The sequence below is a fragment of the Oryzias melastigma genome, linkage group LG15, assembly GCF_002922805.2.
Source record: "Oryzias melastigma strain HK-1 linkage group LG15, ASM292280v2, whole genome shotgun sequence".
In the NCBI taxonomy this organism is placed as follows: Eukaryota; Metazoa; Chordata; class Actinopteri; order Beloniformes; family Adrianichthyidae; genus Oryzias; species Oryzias melastigma.
The window spans coordinates 27,688,938-27,703,218 of NC_050526.1; the positions used below are offsets into that span (position 1 = coordinate 27,688,938).

General features: G+C 38.1%; 1 protein-coding gene across 1 annotated transcript in view; it reads left to right on the forward strand.

The window, feature by feature from the left end:
• disc1 (DISC1 scaffold protein) overlaps nucleotides 1-10,236 on the forward strand; it is a gene marked incomplete at its 3' end in the record, with an annotated part of 47,382 nt that extends 37,146 nt beyond the window's left edge. The window contains 3 exon segments of the mRNA XM_024297525.2: nucleotides 738-782; nucleotides 7,627-7,750; nucleotides 10,082-10,236. Of these exon segments, the coding sequence (XP_024153293.1) occupies nucleotides 738-782; nucleotides 7,627-7,750; nucleotides 10,082-10,236 (324 nt within the window).
• Between the last annotated feature and the right edge of the window lie 4,045 nt (nucleotides 10,237-14,281).

A 14,281-nucleotide genomic window follows, 5' to 3' on the forward strand; every position in this document is an offset into this window, starting at 1 on the left:
ATGTATCTGTTTGTCTACAAGTATATTCATCAGAATGGAGTGGAGCACGGAGCTTGTGACCTGTCTGTTGTAGTTTATCCATTTTTCCAACAGCATTTTTTCATCAGCATTTTTCACAACAATTGGAATAAAGAAGAGTTTATAAATTTGATTTTTGGCTTGATCTTCTTTATATTTGTCCTCCATCCTCAGAAGATGTTCAAAACAGTCAAAACATTAAAACTAGTAAAAAAAAAACCTGAAGAATATTTTATCCATAATTTTGTCTTAAAAACACTTTTTATCAGATTTATAATCTGGGTGAAAACTGCTGGGTGACACATCATGTGAGAGTCAGCTGTGTTTACCTGACAGCAAAGTCATTACAGTTTCTTAATACCTCCAAATTTTTAATTAAAAATGTTAATTAAAAATTCCGATTCATATTTGTTGCCATTCGGCCGACTTATAAACTCGCCATAAAGCTGCAAACAATATGCTAGCCTGCCAGCGGAGCAGTAATTACCTTTCTCCTTTGTAAAGAATGCACAATTACATACCTTGAATACTAACAAAGAAAACCTGCGGCGCAGCCGCTTTAGTTTCCTTCGTGTCCGTGTTGGTGATGAATAATTACAACCTCGCTGCAATATGATGATGCTGCACACATACAGTACACAGCTGTGATTGCATTTTCAATAATTCATGAGCAGGATCATGACCGTGTGACCTCAGCGAGTGTTTGCTTTCTGTTGCAGAAGCTGGAGGAGTTTTTGTTCTGCATGGAGGAAAATCATCCGGAGGTTGGTGGAGCTCACACTCGTGTCGTAAACTACATATGTTGATGCAGAGGAATCCGATCGTTGACGTTAACCTAAACACGACCCCTGTCAGCTCCTTTCGTGTCGGATCGATACTGATCTGCACGACACGCCTTGGCTGCCTGCCCAGACAGACCTGCGTCTGCAGCTCGCCGTTTCTGGCGTGCACTTGCCTGAAAGACTGTGGGGAAAGTTTGTGGAGCTTGCATTTCCCTGTCAGCACTGTTTGGGTTTTTAGTCAAATAAGCATTCACACCAATTAAGCAAACTGCTTGTAAAATAACTGTCACATCACAGCAAATCACAAAAATGTTATCCCTCAGAACATTAAAATCCCGCTGAGCTCTATCAGACAGTCAATAAAGTTTGATGTATCGCTGAGTCAAACGACACAACAACTTTTTAATGAAACTGATGTTTTTTGTGGTTGTGTTGTGATAGTGCGATTCTGCATTTTCTGACCTCTTTCTCCTTTTCTGTAATGACTCTAAGTAAATGATTTCCTCTCAGCTGCTGCCACAATGGAGATTGATTGGTGTGTGTGCATGTGTGTGTTTTTGCACCGCTGTGTTTTCCTTTCATCTCTGCTAATTGTTCTTTTATCCTCTCAAGGTGCTTGCTAACTCCTCTTCACACTGACCCCCCGGTATCAAACAAGAATAGGGAAATCATTAAGGTGGAGGACTTTCAGCTTCTCTTTGTCCCACCAATACATTTCTTTTTGTCCTCTCAGGGAGTATTTTTATTTTTGCAGACAAACTATGGCCACTAATAAGAAAACTCAAACTTCTACACATACTTCACTTAACAAACAAGTAAAAATTAAAAGTTTGAAACTTTGTGAGTTCTTTAATGAAATCTTGTTAAGCTTCAGCTTTTTTGCAGCCTTTTCCTAACTGTGTTTATTTACAATTATATAAAAAGTAATCTTTTCCTGGATTTCCTGGTACGTTGCAAATTGGCCACATACAGCATGAAGAAGTGAAACAGATGTCCTAAAAATATAGTCCTAAAAGAATCTTCAAATTCTATTGAAAATGATGTTTTTTATATGAGGAGAACCCATCAAACCAATCGTTTTGTTGCTGAATATGAAGTGTCCGTTTTGATCAGAACTGCCGATCAAACTTCATAAAGAAGAAGGAAACAGATATGAAGATACTTTGACACGGGGGCCAAATTTTAAGCATTTCTGAATCTTTCACTTTTGGAGTTTTAGCTGACTTATGTGTTCCAAAATGTTATCGTACAGACATCCCCTGATAGATCTTCACTAAATTGTAAAGCAAAATATGAAAGTGGAGTTTAAAAAGACTTTGAAACTTGGAAAAGTTTGTTTGATAAAATCAAGGTTTAAAAGTCCAGATTTTGTTGACACATACAGAGTATAGTGGAGTCTTTCTGAAGTTACTATCTGGATTTTACTGAAAATGAAGCCTGAAATAATTGAGCATGTTGATATAATTTACTCTGCCAACTCAACAAGCAGCAATAGGGCGGGACAAAATAAAGTTTGAAGCTTTGTAGGGTTTGCCATAGAATCTATCCATTTGCCAATCAAAAAAGCTCCATTCATTCATCTTCAGAACCTCCCGCTTGGGATCACCAGGTTGCTGCAGCCAATCTGGCGACTGTTGGGTGAAGGCGGGGTACAACAAGAACAGGTTGTCAGTCTGTCGCAGGGCCACACACTCACATGCACCCCTAGGTGCAATTTAGATAATTCAATTAACCAATGAAGCTTGCTTTTAGACTGCTGGAGGAAACTGAAGAAAACCCACAAATGCTTGAGAAGAACATGCAAACTCCAGTCAAGAGTTAAACCAGGACCTTTTCTAATCACTGCACCACCATGCAGCCCCGATGAAAAAAGATCTACAATTAAAATGTAATCCATTTGAGAACCAAAAGAGCTGATGTAAAAATATTTTGTTTTATAGTTTTTGAAACTGTGGTACAACTTTGAACGTCCAGATTATATATGCTACAAAAAAGAAAAAAGACTTTAAAATTGCAAAATAAACATAATCAATTACTATGTTTTCCAGACTATATAGTGCACTGTTAATTAACTGAATGGTCTATTTTCAAACTTTTGACTTATAAAAGGCATATTTTGTGAGCCAAAAGAGTCAGAGATGAGTCAGTCAGACTTTTTAATCTGCGCTCATAACTCTACAACTTTTAAAAACTCTTTTACACCAGAGGTGACACCTAAACACATGTCGGAACTTTTCAAAATTTTGCATATCAGCGCAAAACTGATTTTCTCCATTTCAGAATCCGCTGGAATTACGTTAATTGCATGAACAGTTAAACTCCCGCTCCGGGAAATTTGTCTTTTTTGTGTTTTTAACATGTTCATGTAACATTATTTTCACATATAAATATATATAAAATATGCGATTAAAACTGTGTTTCAGAGTATTTCTTAATTGAAATAGTGTTGGCTTAAAACCAGATGCTAGAAAATGCTCAGACTAATGATGCAGCTACTGAAATGGGCGTGCCAGAGTCTCCTCTCCGCCATGCGCACCCTGACCCGCTGACGATTAGGTGAGCGAGACATGATGAGTGTTCAACACACGCGCTGTAGTGAACTGTGATTGTGTTTGGTTGCTCTATGTTGTAGTATTTCTAATGAGCCACTGCTGCTGGGCATAAAACATGTCTTAAAAAACAAAAAAAAGGCTAATTGATTTGGCTAAAAACTTCATAGTCATAATTTAAAAAAGAAAAATCACTGGGAACGATTTTATAATGTAAAAAACTATGGTTGGAGTGGGACTTAATGTCAACACTGGAGCTTAAGCGCTGCTGTTAATGTAACATGTTAGCCAAATTAGATGCTTTAGCCCCGTAAGCATATTGGCAATACCTGTAACTATCAATCATGTTTGCGACATGTAAAAAATCAGACTAATAATGATGCAAAAACAAACGTTACTACAGTTACTCCCAACCTTGATAGTAACACGTTAAAAAACACAATCCAACATCACTACATGTTGGCCGTGTTAAAGTAGTCACACTATCACCAAACCTACGGCATCATTAAGCACAACCAGAATGTATCCATATATGAGACATTGTTGCTCAAACATTTTAAATTATAGTCATATTTTCCCTACTCTGATGTGAATTTAAGGTCACGCGGTAACTAAAGCATCTCTGCTAACGTCTGACAGGCTGGTTCCATGTTGTTCTTCAGGGTAGAAAACTGAGACTCCAGTTAATCATATGCTTGTTAATTTCTTTTTTCTAATGTATGCAGCAGCTTTATTGTTTGCAATTAGGAGGTTGAGTCTGACAGTGTGATGTGATTGCTTTGCATTGTCTGTCTGGTGGAAAACACTGTCAGGACAGCACCCTTGGGAACCAGGAAAATTACCTGCTGCCTCTCTCTGGTTATTGATTAAACCATCATAGCAGAGCATGCGTCAGCTTGAAATTGAATTCTTTAATGATTTACTCGTGTAGTCCGCCTTGTTTACTTTTGGCCTAATAATATCGGCACTAACGGTCTTCCTTTGACATTCAATTATTCAAACTGAGATTTCTTCTGCTTTCTTCTTTGTGACAGCAGAGACTGAACAGACATGACAGGATTTCTGTGAAAATCTGCTGATGAAGTGTCGGCTCATGGTGATGCTCTGCTAAGTGGGCTTTGTTGACGGAGTCCTACTCCAGATTTATTGATGTCAATACCAATATTTTGATACCAGTTCCTGATCGATACCTTTTCTGATTCAGATTGTAATAAACATCATGGACAGGATTACATAACATCTGAAAAACCTTTTTCTCTAAGCGTCAAAGACAATAAAACACTATCAACACATCAGTGCACACAGTTTGAATAAAGTTCTAAGAAAGTCTAAAGTTGTGTCTAAATCATTGACTATATATGAGAACTGGACCTCTCCCCCAATGTTCCAAACAAGAAGTACCCTCTGGCTCAGAAAAGCCAAACATCTATTGACTTTTTCATTGTATCTTTTCTGTAATTCAAGTTATTCAAATCATATACTGACCAATCAGATGCCTCAATAAAAGCCCCCCCCATCCAACAGCTTAACAGATTTTGTGTAGCCCACTTTCACATGGTAGGGTTGTGGCCCTCAAACAAGCTCACTCCTGATTGGTGAGAGTTGTTGGCATAGAAACGTTGTCTTAGTCCTACATAGATCAATAACTGCTTACTGACGACTGGTTCCAACATGGCAGCACTCAAATCGCGAAAACATTTGGTTGGAACCAGATGTAAGGTTTCGATGTGTGATGTCACACTCAGTCCAGTTCTCACACACAGTCAATGGTTCAATTTCCTTCATGATTTAGTGCACTATAGGCTATAGAGTGTTTACCACTTAGTCTTGGTTTCTCAGTGTACAATTCAAAATTCCAGTGTCTTGGAAATTACCCAAAAGTCTAGTGTGCATTGATGCTTGCTAGCTTGATAGACATATACCACAATGCATTCAATTTGACCAATTTGTCACAATAAAAAAATGTTTTTTTTTTTTTAATAAATCATCAAAGTTCTGGCAACTCAAAAGGTTTCCTTAAATCCTAGCTTAAGAGTTAAGAGAAGTTTTAATATGTTTTCATTTAAGCATTTTATTAGCGTGTTCTGAGCTTATCTGCACATTCAACATGAAAGATGTTCTCATATTGCTCTGGTTGCTTGAGGTTATGCATTTATTTTGGGGTGTTGCATCATTCAGAGAGAGTATTCTGGGCAGAGAGCAGAAACAACTTTCCAGTGATTGTTCTGACACCTCTGAGCTGCAGGGAGCTGATCTTTTGTTCTACCTGCAGCTATGAATCAGATTAGACTTTCTGTGCCGTTTTCGGAGGAAGATGGGCCTGTGTGTGTGTGGGTCTCCTTTTCCACCTTAGTGTGTGTTTGTGTTGGCGACGCTTCCAGAGTGTGGGGAAACTAGGACACGACGTCTGCACAGGGGCCTGTTCTAATTATGGCCAGCTTTGCTCCATGAATGCTCTGTCCTACTGCACTCTGCACCTCAGTGGACCTGCCTCCAAACAAACTCGGTCCTGCTGCATCTTCTGCTCTCATCTACTGAGCGGTTCTACAGGAGAAATGGACTTCATTGATAATATGGATTTTTATGGATCTGCATTAAGGCCATCATTTCAAAGCAAAAAATGTGAAATGACAGGTTTAATGAAGGCATAAAATTATTACATTCAATGAATTATGGATACATGAGTCAATATAGGAAAAATGTATTTGCATTTATTCAAAGTCCCACTGATATTTTTTTTTCATCTAGTTCAAAGCGTTCCCACTGGTCCTTTAATCATGACTCTGCTGTTTTTAGGGAAAATCTAAAAACCTGCTTCATTTTCTGCAGAGCGGCAGGAGTCCATTAGAAATTCAACTCTGAGTTATGGGCACAACTGTTGGTTTCCTTTCACTTCATCCCGCTAACCTACAGCCCCTCACATCCCCAACCTAACATTAGCGGTGCAACAATACTGGCGAGCAATTTCAGAGCCATCCCGCCGTACAGTTATGAGCTAGACGCCAGCTCAGACGAGAATCACAGACGTACAGGATTCTGGTTGTCTACAATGAATGCATCAGAATGGAGAGAAGCAGGGAGCTTGTGACTAAATAAAAACACTCTTTAGAACAATGAAAATGATTACATTTTAATGTTTTAATAAGCTGTATAACAAAGTGATATTTTCACAATAAAGATGCCCAAGATAGAAGCATTAAAAACTGCAGCTGGTATATTAGATAAGAGTTCTTAGAGGGTGAGATGCAAATCTTTGAGCAAAAAAGTATTTTATTATAAAAAGTATAAAAACAAAGCAAAGTATTTGATCAGCAGAAAAGGGAAAAGGCAAAAAAAACCCAGATTAAATTGAAAAAAGCATGAAAAGGACCTGGTATTGACAAAAGAAACTGGGAGACTTAATAATGTTGAGAACATCGTTGAAAAGCTGTATTGGTATAAAACTTTTTTTGACTTCCAGTGAGGTTTGCTTAGAAACAAAAGCAAGTAACTCTTTTTACCAAGTCACCTTTTGCTAGTACCTACACATTTATTTAATGGTAAGTAAGTAAGTAAGTAATGTTTATTTGTATATGGTCACGATAGAGGACATATATTAACAAATTTATAATTTAAACTGCGTTTTTGAGTATTTTTTTTATTCAAATTGTGAGCAGATGAACAAATGCCATTTAAAAAAAGTTCTCAGTTGTGACCATGGGCGGTCCATCAACCCTGCTCCGCCTCATTCTGATGCATGAGGACGAATAGATCCGTTTACGTCTTTGTTTTCCTCAGCTGAACTGGAATCTGGCTTAAAACTGCACAACTGGATAGCTCGAAATTTTGCTCACCATTTTGTTACACTGGCAGTGTTAGGTGTGAGGGGCTGTAAGCTAGCGGCAGAGAGTGTAAATAAAGGGATGATGGGATATCAGTGCAGGCTTACTTCCTTGACAACTGTCCTGCACACAACTCTGAGGTGGATTTCTAATGAACTCCTGCCACTCTGCAGAGACTGTTTTTGAAAAAGACAAAGATTTTTTTATTTGAAAACAGTATAATCATAATTAAAAGACTACTGGGAACACTTTGAAAATAGATCAAAATAAGTTTGTTTTTTTAGACTGATCACAGTAAACATTTTTTAAATGAAGCTTGTTTTTGAAAACATTTTTGGACTAAATTTTTAACCATCAGTTTATTCAGGTGGAGCAGAATCATCATTTTCAGTCTAAACGAACATATTTGTTCTATGCAAACTACAAGAATTGATCATCATTTTCCTTTGTTAGCAGGAGGTGTGCCTTGCGGTCGAGGCAGCAGACCTGACGGACCATTGTGAGCTGATCAGCGACAGACTCGTGGTCTTAGAAGATGAATTGCAAACAGCTTTACTGAACCGGGATCAAGCCCTCACTCATATCCTTTCAATCCTCTCTGGATGTTCAAAGGCTAGTCTTTGTTTTCTTTCAGTCCATGTGTGTCTGTCTTAGCCCATCACTCTGAGGGATACGCTCTTCTCAAAGCTTTTCAAGGCTAAAAGGTAAACAACCAAATTACATTTACGGTGACTGATGGGAACTGTCACTGACTCTGGCTTTAAAGGAAAACCGTCCTATCTGATGTTACACAAGTCCATTTTAGGGAGTGAAGATAAACTGGGATCAGAGGATTTTTCTTGACAGACTGGACAAGCCAACTGGAAAATGAAATGGTAAAAGTCTACGAAGGACTATTAGAAGGCCGCAGATGTGCGCTGCCAGTCACCAGGAGCTGAGATTAAAGCTGACCGACAAGGGCAGCAGATAGAGGAATGTCACAGTAATGACTCTGCTCCTGTCATATCTTAATGTCCAACCTCTGGCTGACCCTCCTCTCCTCTCCGCCTGTTTTCCCGTCTGCCCACCTCCACTGGCTGAATCCGGTGTGGAGGAAATTACAATATCCGTGATAATGACTCAAATCAAACTGTTGAAGATGATTACAGGTCACAATGCATCATTCTCTGCGTTAATTAGAAAGCTGATTGGAAATAGATTAGTGTGTTTTTCTCGCCTTGCCTCTCCACTCTTGCGGTGAGCTTATTAAGAGATTGAAAAGGTGATATTTGGGGAACATTCATGACCTAACCTCCTTTTTCTGTGTAACTTTAGTCACATTTTATTATCTTCTTTAAACACACTCTGACCAAAAGTTGTTTTTCTTAAAATCCTGCAGAGAGACGCTCACTGTATTTGCTAAATCCTGTATAGAAATCTATAGGATCTTGTTTACTCTACATTCAATTATTCCTAAAACGATTTTTGCATCTTTTTAACCAAACCATTTTTATAATTTTTATTTATAATTTTTTTGGAGTGTTTCTGTGTATGGGTGGGTGTCATAAACTGTGTCCCTGTCAAGATAATTCAAGTTTCTAAGTATTTATGTATCAATAACTTCTCAACACTTAACATAATAATTTAGCTTTAGCACAGAGGTTTCCAGAATTGGAAAAAAAACTCAAAGTGGCAAAATTTCAGGCCACATTCAGAATCTCTGGACCATTTGCAGGAGAGTTAAGATGAAGTGGAGGCTGGGCTGTCACTGTGCATTTAAATGAGCATCAGGCCTCACGTGTCGCACATTCTTGAATGTGTCTTTAGCATGTGGTGTTCACACTGGACGAAGGGACGCCATCCATACGTCACTACCAAATCTGAGTCTCCGATTGGTAAAAGTTCAACCTGGTTCTACTTTTAGCACGCACTCAATGGCCTTACATTTTGTATGTAGAGTCCAAAGACCGTCATAGAAGCTTGAGTAGCAAAGTCTGAATGCGAGAGTTTTGAACGTGGAAGCATTGAACGAACATAGACCTTTCATTAAAGTGGTGGCTTGAATGTTTGTTGCTCAGGCCGGTGTAAATATAGCTTCAGTCACTCACACCTGTATGGGTTCGGTTGGTTTTTGGGGGCATAGATGGGAGCCACTGCATCAGGGGGGTTTTCATGGTGCATGTCTGGCTCACACTTCACTACTTACACTTTTTTTATTCAGCTGATAGTGAACGGACAACCTGTTGAGATACAACTTTTACTCAATCCTAATTTACCGTTTACCTTTTGGAATTGATAAAAATGAAGACATGGACGGCCTTTGTGCTATATAGAAAGGCTTTTTCAGCAGAACTTTTTTTCTCGTTTGGACCACGTCGGCCTAAAAGTTTTGCAGAACCTTCCTGCAGTATTCATGAAAAGTCCTTTAATGGCTGGTTAAATATGGATAAGGACAATCTGTGTTCGTTCAGGCAGCAAAACGAGCCCTCAGGCCCGGACCGCCATTAAAGCCATTTCTTTGATTTGCCACTTAAGCTGGACACTCACACGATTAATTAGGGCTTCTAAGCAGGTTAAACACCCCCCACCCCCTTCCCCACCAACACAGACAGCCTCGATCCTGTTTCACTGATGGTTTATGAATAATTTAGCTGGGCAGTCTGCTTGCACAGTTCACAGTTGAGACGGGCTCATGAATACTGGATTAGATGCAGTTAAATTGGGTATGACTTCATGATCTGGTCCAGTAATCTGTTTGGTGGTCAAATTGGAGATTGATGACTTCATCAGGTAATGGCTGTCCTCTGTGATTATCGTTACCACCACAGTCCAAAAAAATGCATTGAAGCCTGCCTTCAGACATGGTTTTTATTTACATAATAATGCATAGCTGTCCCCTTTATGCGATTCTTCCTTGACTCTTTTTCCGCACAGTCTTTGGAGAAGGAAGTTCAGGAGGTAAAATCCACTTTACAGAGCATGCTCGCACAGCTCAAGGTGGAGGAAGAGGAGGAAGGAGACGAGAATGAGTCGGAGGACCTGCTAGAAAATGTGACAGAGAAGGAAGAAGAGGAGGAAGAGGAGGAGGAAGAAGACCAGTACTTCAGTGACAGCTGGGATATTTGAGACAAATGCCTGAAGTGTTTTGGGATTATGCACATGCAAGGCATTCTGGGAGCGCACAGCAGAGATGACCTCATGCCAATTTACTGTATAACCTCAGCGTCAGGCTGTGTGGTGTTCTGTCCCTCAATGTCTATTCCACACAAAATACTGTAAATGAGCCTTTCTGTGCACAGATGGATTAAAAACAAAGATTTCTGAATAAATACAACATGACATCCTTTTAGTTAGAATTCAGAATAAATGGTGCATTTAGTCACTAGATAAGATGGTTGTTCAGATAAAATGTATGTTTTTTTACGCATTACATTCAAATTCTATTTTGACTGAATAAATTCATCAACTGAGTCACTGTTAGTGGTCAAAATCACTACTTTAGCTATTTGTAAGAATTGTGCATATAAATGAAAGCATTTTCATATTATTTCGTTTTTTTTATTATTATTATTTGTACATCTGCACTTCAGGCACATATGATCTTGTTGACAAAAACACTCATTTGTGGTGCTAATAATCAGAGCCAACTTTGCTTCTCTATGTTTTATTTACATAAAGACACTTCTTCTGGATTTAAAAATCCATGTTTCACTTTGGTCCAATTATTTAAAATAAAATTTGATTGAGCACCTTAAATGTTTTTAAGCAAAGGTTAGCTTTTAAAGTGTTACTAACTGTGTTTTTCTTTAAGAAAAGCTCTAATTTGTATTTGCCGTTGATGAATCATTTTTTATTTATTTGCAAGGCTCACTAATTAAAGCCGGTAGTGTTTAACCACAGATGTATTGGCATATTATATTATATTCAACACAGAGTGCGTCCTGCTGTTTTCTTCTCCTCTCCTCCACAGAACATGTTTGCTGACTGAGGTTCTCCGTTCATTTGGGGATTCACAAGTTCCTGATCTCGCATGTTAACAGTATGGTTAATTGGTGTCCAGCCTTTCAGAGGACATAGTGGGGGGGTTGACCTGAGGATCTGACTCTGCTGGGGTGCATCCATCGTCTGTAAACACAGCTGACTTTCAGGGTTTGTTCTGTAAAAACAGTCTTACACGACTGCAGGGAGACTGCATCGTCACAAGTCTGTCAACTTGAGACAAAGTCTACACAGAGCATGGCTCAAAGACATCCCTGCCAACACCCCCACCTCATAATTGAATCAGTGCTTACACCATACTGTGCTCCGTGTGGCAGCTCAGCTTATAAAATGACCACAAAGAAGAAACAGATGGGTTCTAGCAGCCAGCCAGAGAGGGCGAGATGTGTTAAAAGTTCCAGCTGAATTCTTTCTAACAATCTTTATCTTATTATTTACAATATTTCTTGGCACAAAAGTCTTATAATGTTGGATCAAAACGTCTAAGTTTGTATTTATTTTGAATTCTACAAAATAAATGTCTTTTGTGACCACGTGACTGACTGGTTCTGGCTCTTGAGATGTATTCCTTGTGTTCACTGACAGGTATGTGTGCAAACTTTCAGGAGATCCGTCTTTAATGCCTCAGTAACACAAAGCTAATAAATGCAAATCGAGCTTCGTGCTGCATGTTCAAGCTTTCAAATCTTTGGAGATTTGATGGATCGTCTTCTGACACCGTATTTCTCCTGATTCCATGTCAGATGTGGTTGACCGGACAGTGAAGGTACCCCTCCTGAGAGCTGATTTGATGCCTTTCTGATAATCCAATTAGTGAGTTTTATAAACATTTAAAATGATTTAATTAGAATTTTTTTCCATCTCTATAAATGTTTTTATATTTTCAAGCAAATGAAGTCAGATGATAATAAAAAATTAAGACTGAAGGAAATATTTCTGCTGAAAATAATAATTATTACCACTGTGCCTGAGGGATGAGCACGAGAACAAAGACAGAAATATTCTTAAAATGTAAAAATGCTTGAGTCTTTGGATTAAATGAGGCACAGCCTGTAATTATCTGCATCTGGTATAACTTCTCTTTTATAGCTGGTGGTGTACATGAAAACTGCTCAGTTCAGGATTTACATCAGGCACCTGATCGGGCAACTAAAAGGGGTCCTTGGGCACATATACATTTTTATATCCATTCTATACAACTGTTCTTTCCAATGAAGCCTTGTCTGGTATGTGATGAAGGTGAGTTAAAATGTTCAGGCAATCGTTAACATAAACTCCATTAGTTGATCCCAGCGGGTTGAGATCATTGATGTTGGTCAATAAGGGGTATCTGGTGCTCCTAATAAATGCGGGTGGTATTAATTATTGAAGGGCGATCCATTATTGAGTCCCAGCTCTAAGTTAATACTTGAAACTTTCTTAAATTTGTGAAGAGACAGTCGATAAATTAGGGCTTTCATTGGAGAGTTTAGGCAGTTGATTAATTATTCAAATTAAGCAAAGTTTCTCTATGTGACCAGTTTGCAAAAGAAAAGAAGTGCTAAACAATAAAAATCATACATGACATAAAAAACAGGATAAATGAACCTACAATCACAAATCTATGTCTTGCCTCTTTAATTCTTCAGAAATAACAGGTTTTCAGGTGTTTAAATAAAGCTCCAGGTGAGAGAGTGGAGCGTAGATGTTTGGAGTCATCAGGTTGGAACACTGGATTCCCTCAAGCTTTAATATGTTTGAAGGAAAACCAATAACTAACCTGACCCAAGAGCACCACAGGGTTTGAAGATTTGTAAAATATCAGAGATAAAATGAGAAGTCTAAGCATGTAGGGCTCCAAACTTTTGTCTTTATAGGGTAAATTGACCCTAAGAATAATCCAGGTGTGACAAGAGATAATGTGAACAATCATTCTAATATGTGCCTTAAATACCATAGACTTCCTCCTAGAGATAGAAGAAACTGATCAAAGGAACCAATGAGGTGTCTGATCAGTAGGAAGTTCTTCTCAAGATTCATTTATGACTTCAGCTGTAGAAAATAGAGACGTGATGCAGGTCAGATAGGTAAGAGGTCAGTTTATGAAACTTGTAGGGGTGTAACGATGGATTTCAGTAATGATTCACATCATCATTTGTGATTGATAATACGATTCATAGTCAATATTGGTTCATTTTGAACAATCTGATTTGATTCACTCACCTAAAATGGATCAAGGACATCTATTCCCCAAACTACAACCAGTGTGACTCAGAGATAAATACCTGGTACTGAATAGTGCAGGTGAAGTTTTCCAAATTCCTTTGATTTCAAGTGTAAGATAATCAAGTGTAAATTATTATCATTATATGTGTACAAACAAACAAGTAAACAAGAATGAATTTCAAATACATTCACATTTCATAAAGTTCAGCCCACTGTTGTTTTTCCACGTCAAAATGATACAAACAGAACATTATAAGAATATTATTCCAACCTGTGTGTCCAAATTTATGTAAAATTCAGTGTTTTCACACATTAGACTGTAATGGTGGACTGATCATTTTTGCTGCCATCAAATTTGCTTTCCAATGTAAAGCACTTGGTCATTTTATGTTATAGTAAAATAAACTATTCCTCAATTGTTTTATTTGCAATATCAATATAATTGATTCATTTTATTTTGAAAGGATTTTATAATGGTACAGGTCAATTAACAACTTGCCTAAGACAGCTCAATCTGGTTGTATGGTAGGAGAATAAATCGATTTATCGATTAATTGTTACTCCCCTAGAAACTAAATATTAATATGAGCTCTACAGCTTGATATCATCAGCATAAAAATGTTCAAGGATTATCAAAGTCCTAGAACGGTTTTCACCGTGACACCAAACATTTTTCTTAGTTGCAGTAGCACAACAGCACATCTTTAGCTGCAAAACATCTAACACCAGAGTCTACCAGAGTCCCAATTTGTGATTAAATTGCTGTCTATTTACTGAAAGGAAGAGGGGCATTTATGGCAGATAAAATGTGTTTTACCGAGTAGCTTTTTCCAGCATTTCAACTCCAAATGAATTGGAACCAGTCACAAAGGAACTATTGTCAGCCATCATCTGTCCACAGTCTTTACTATAGACACATCTGATCAGA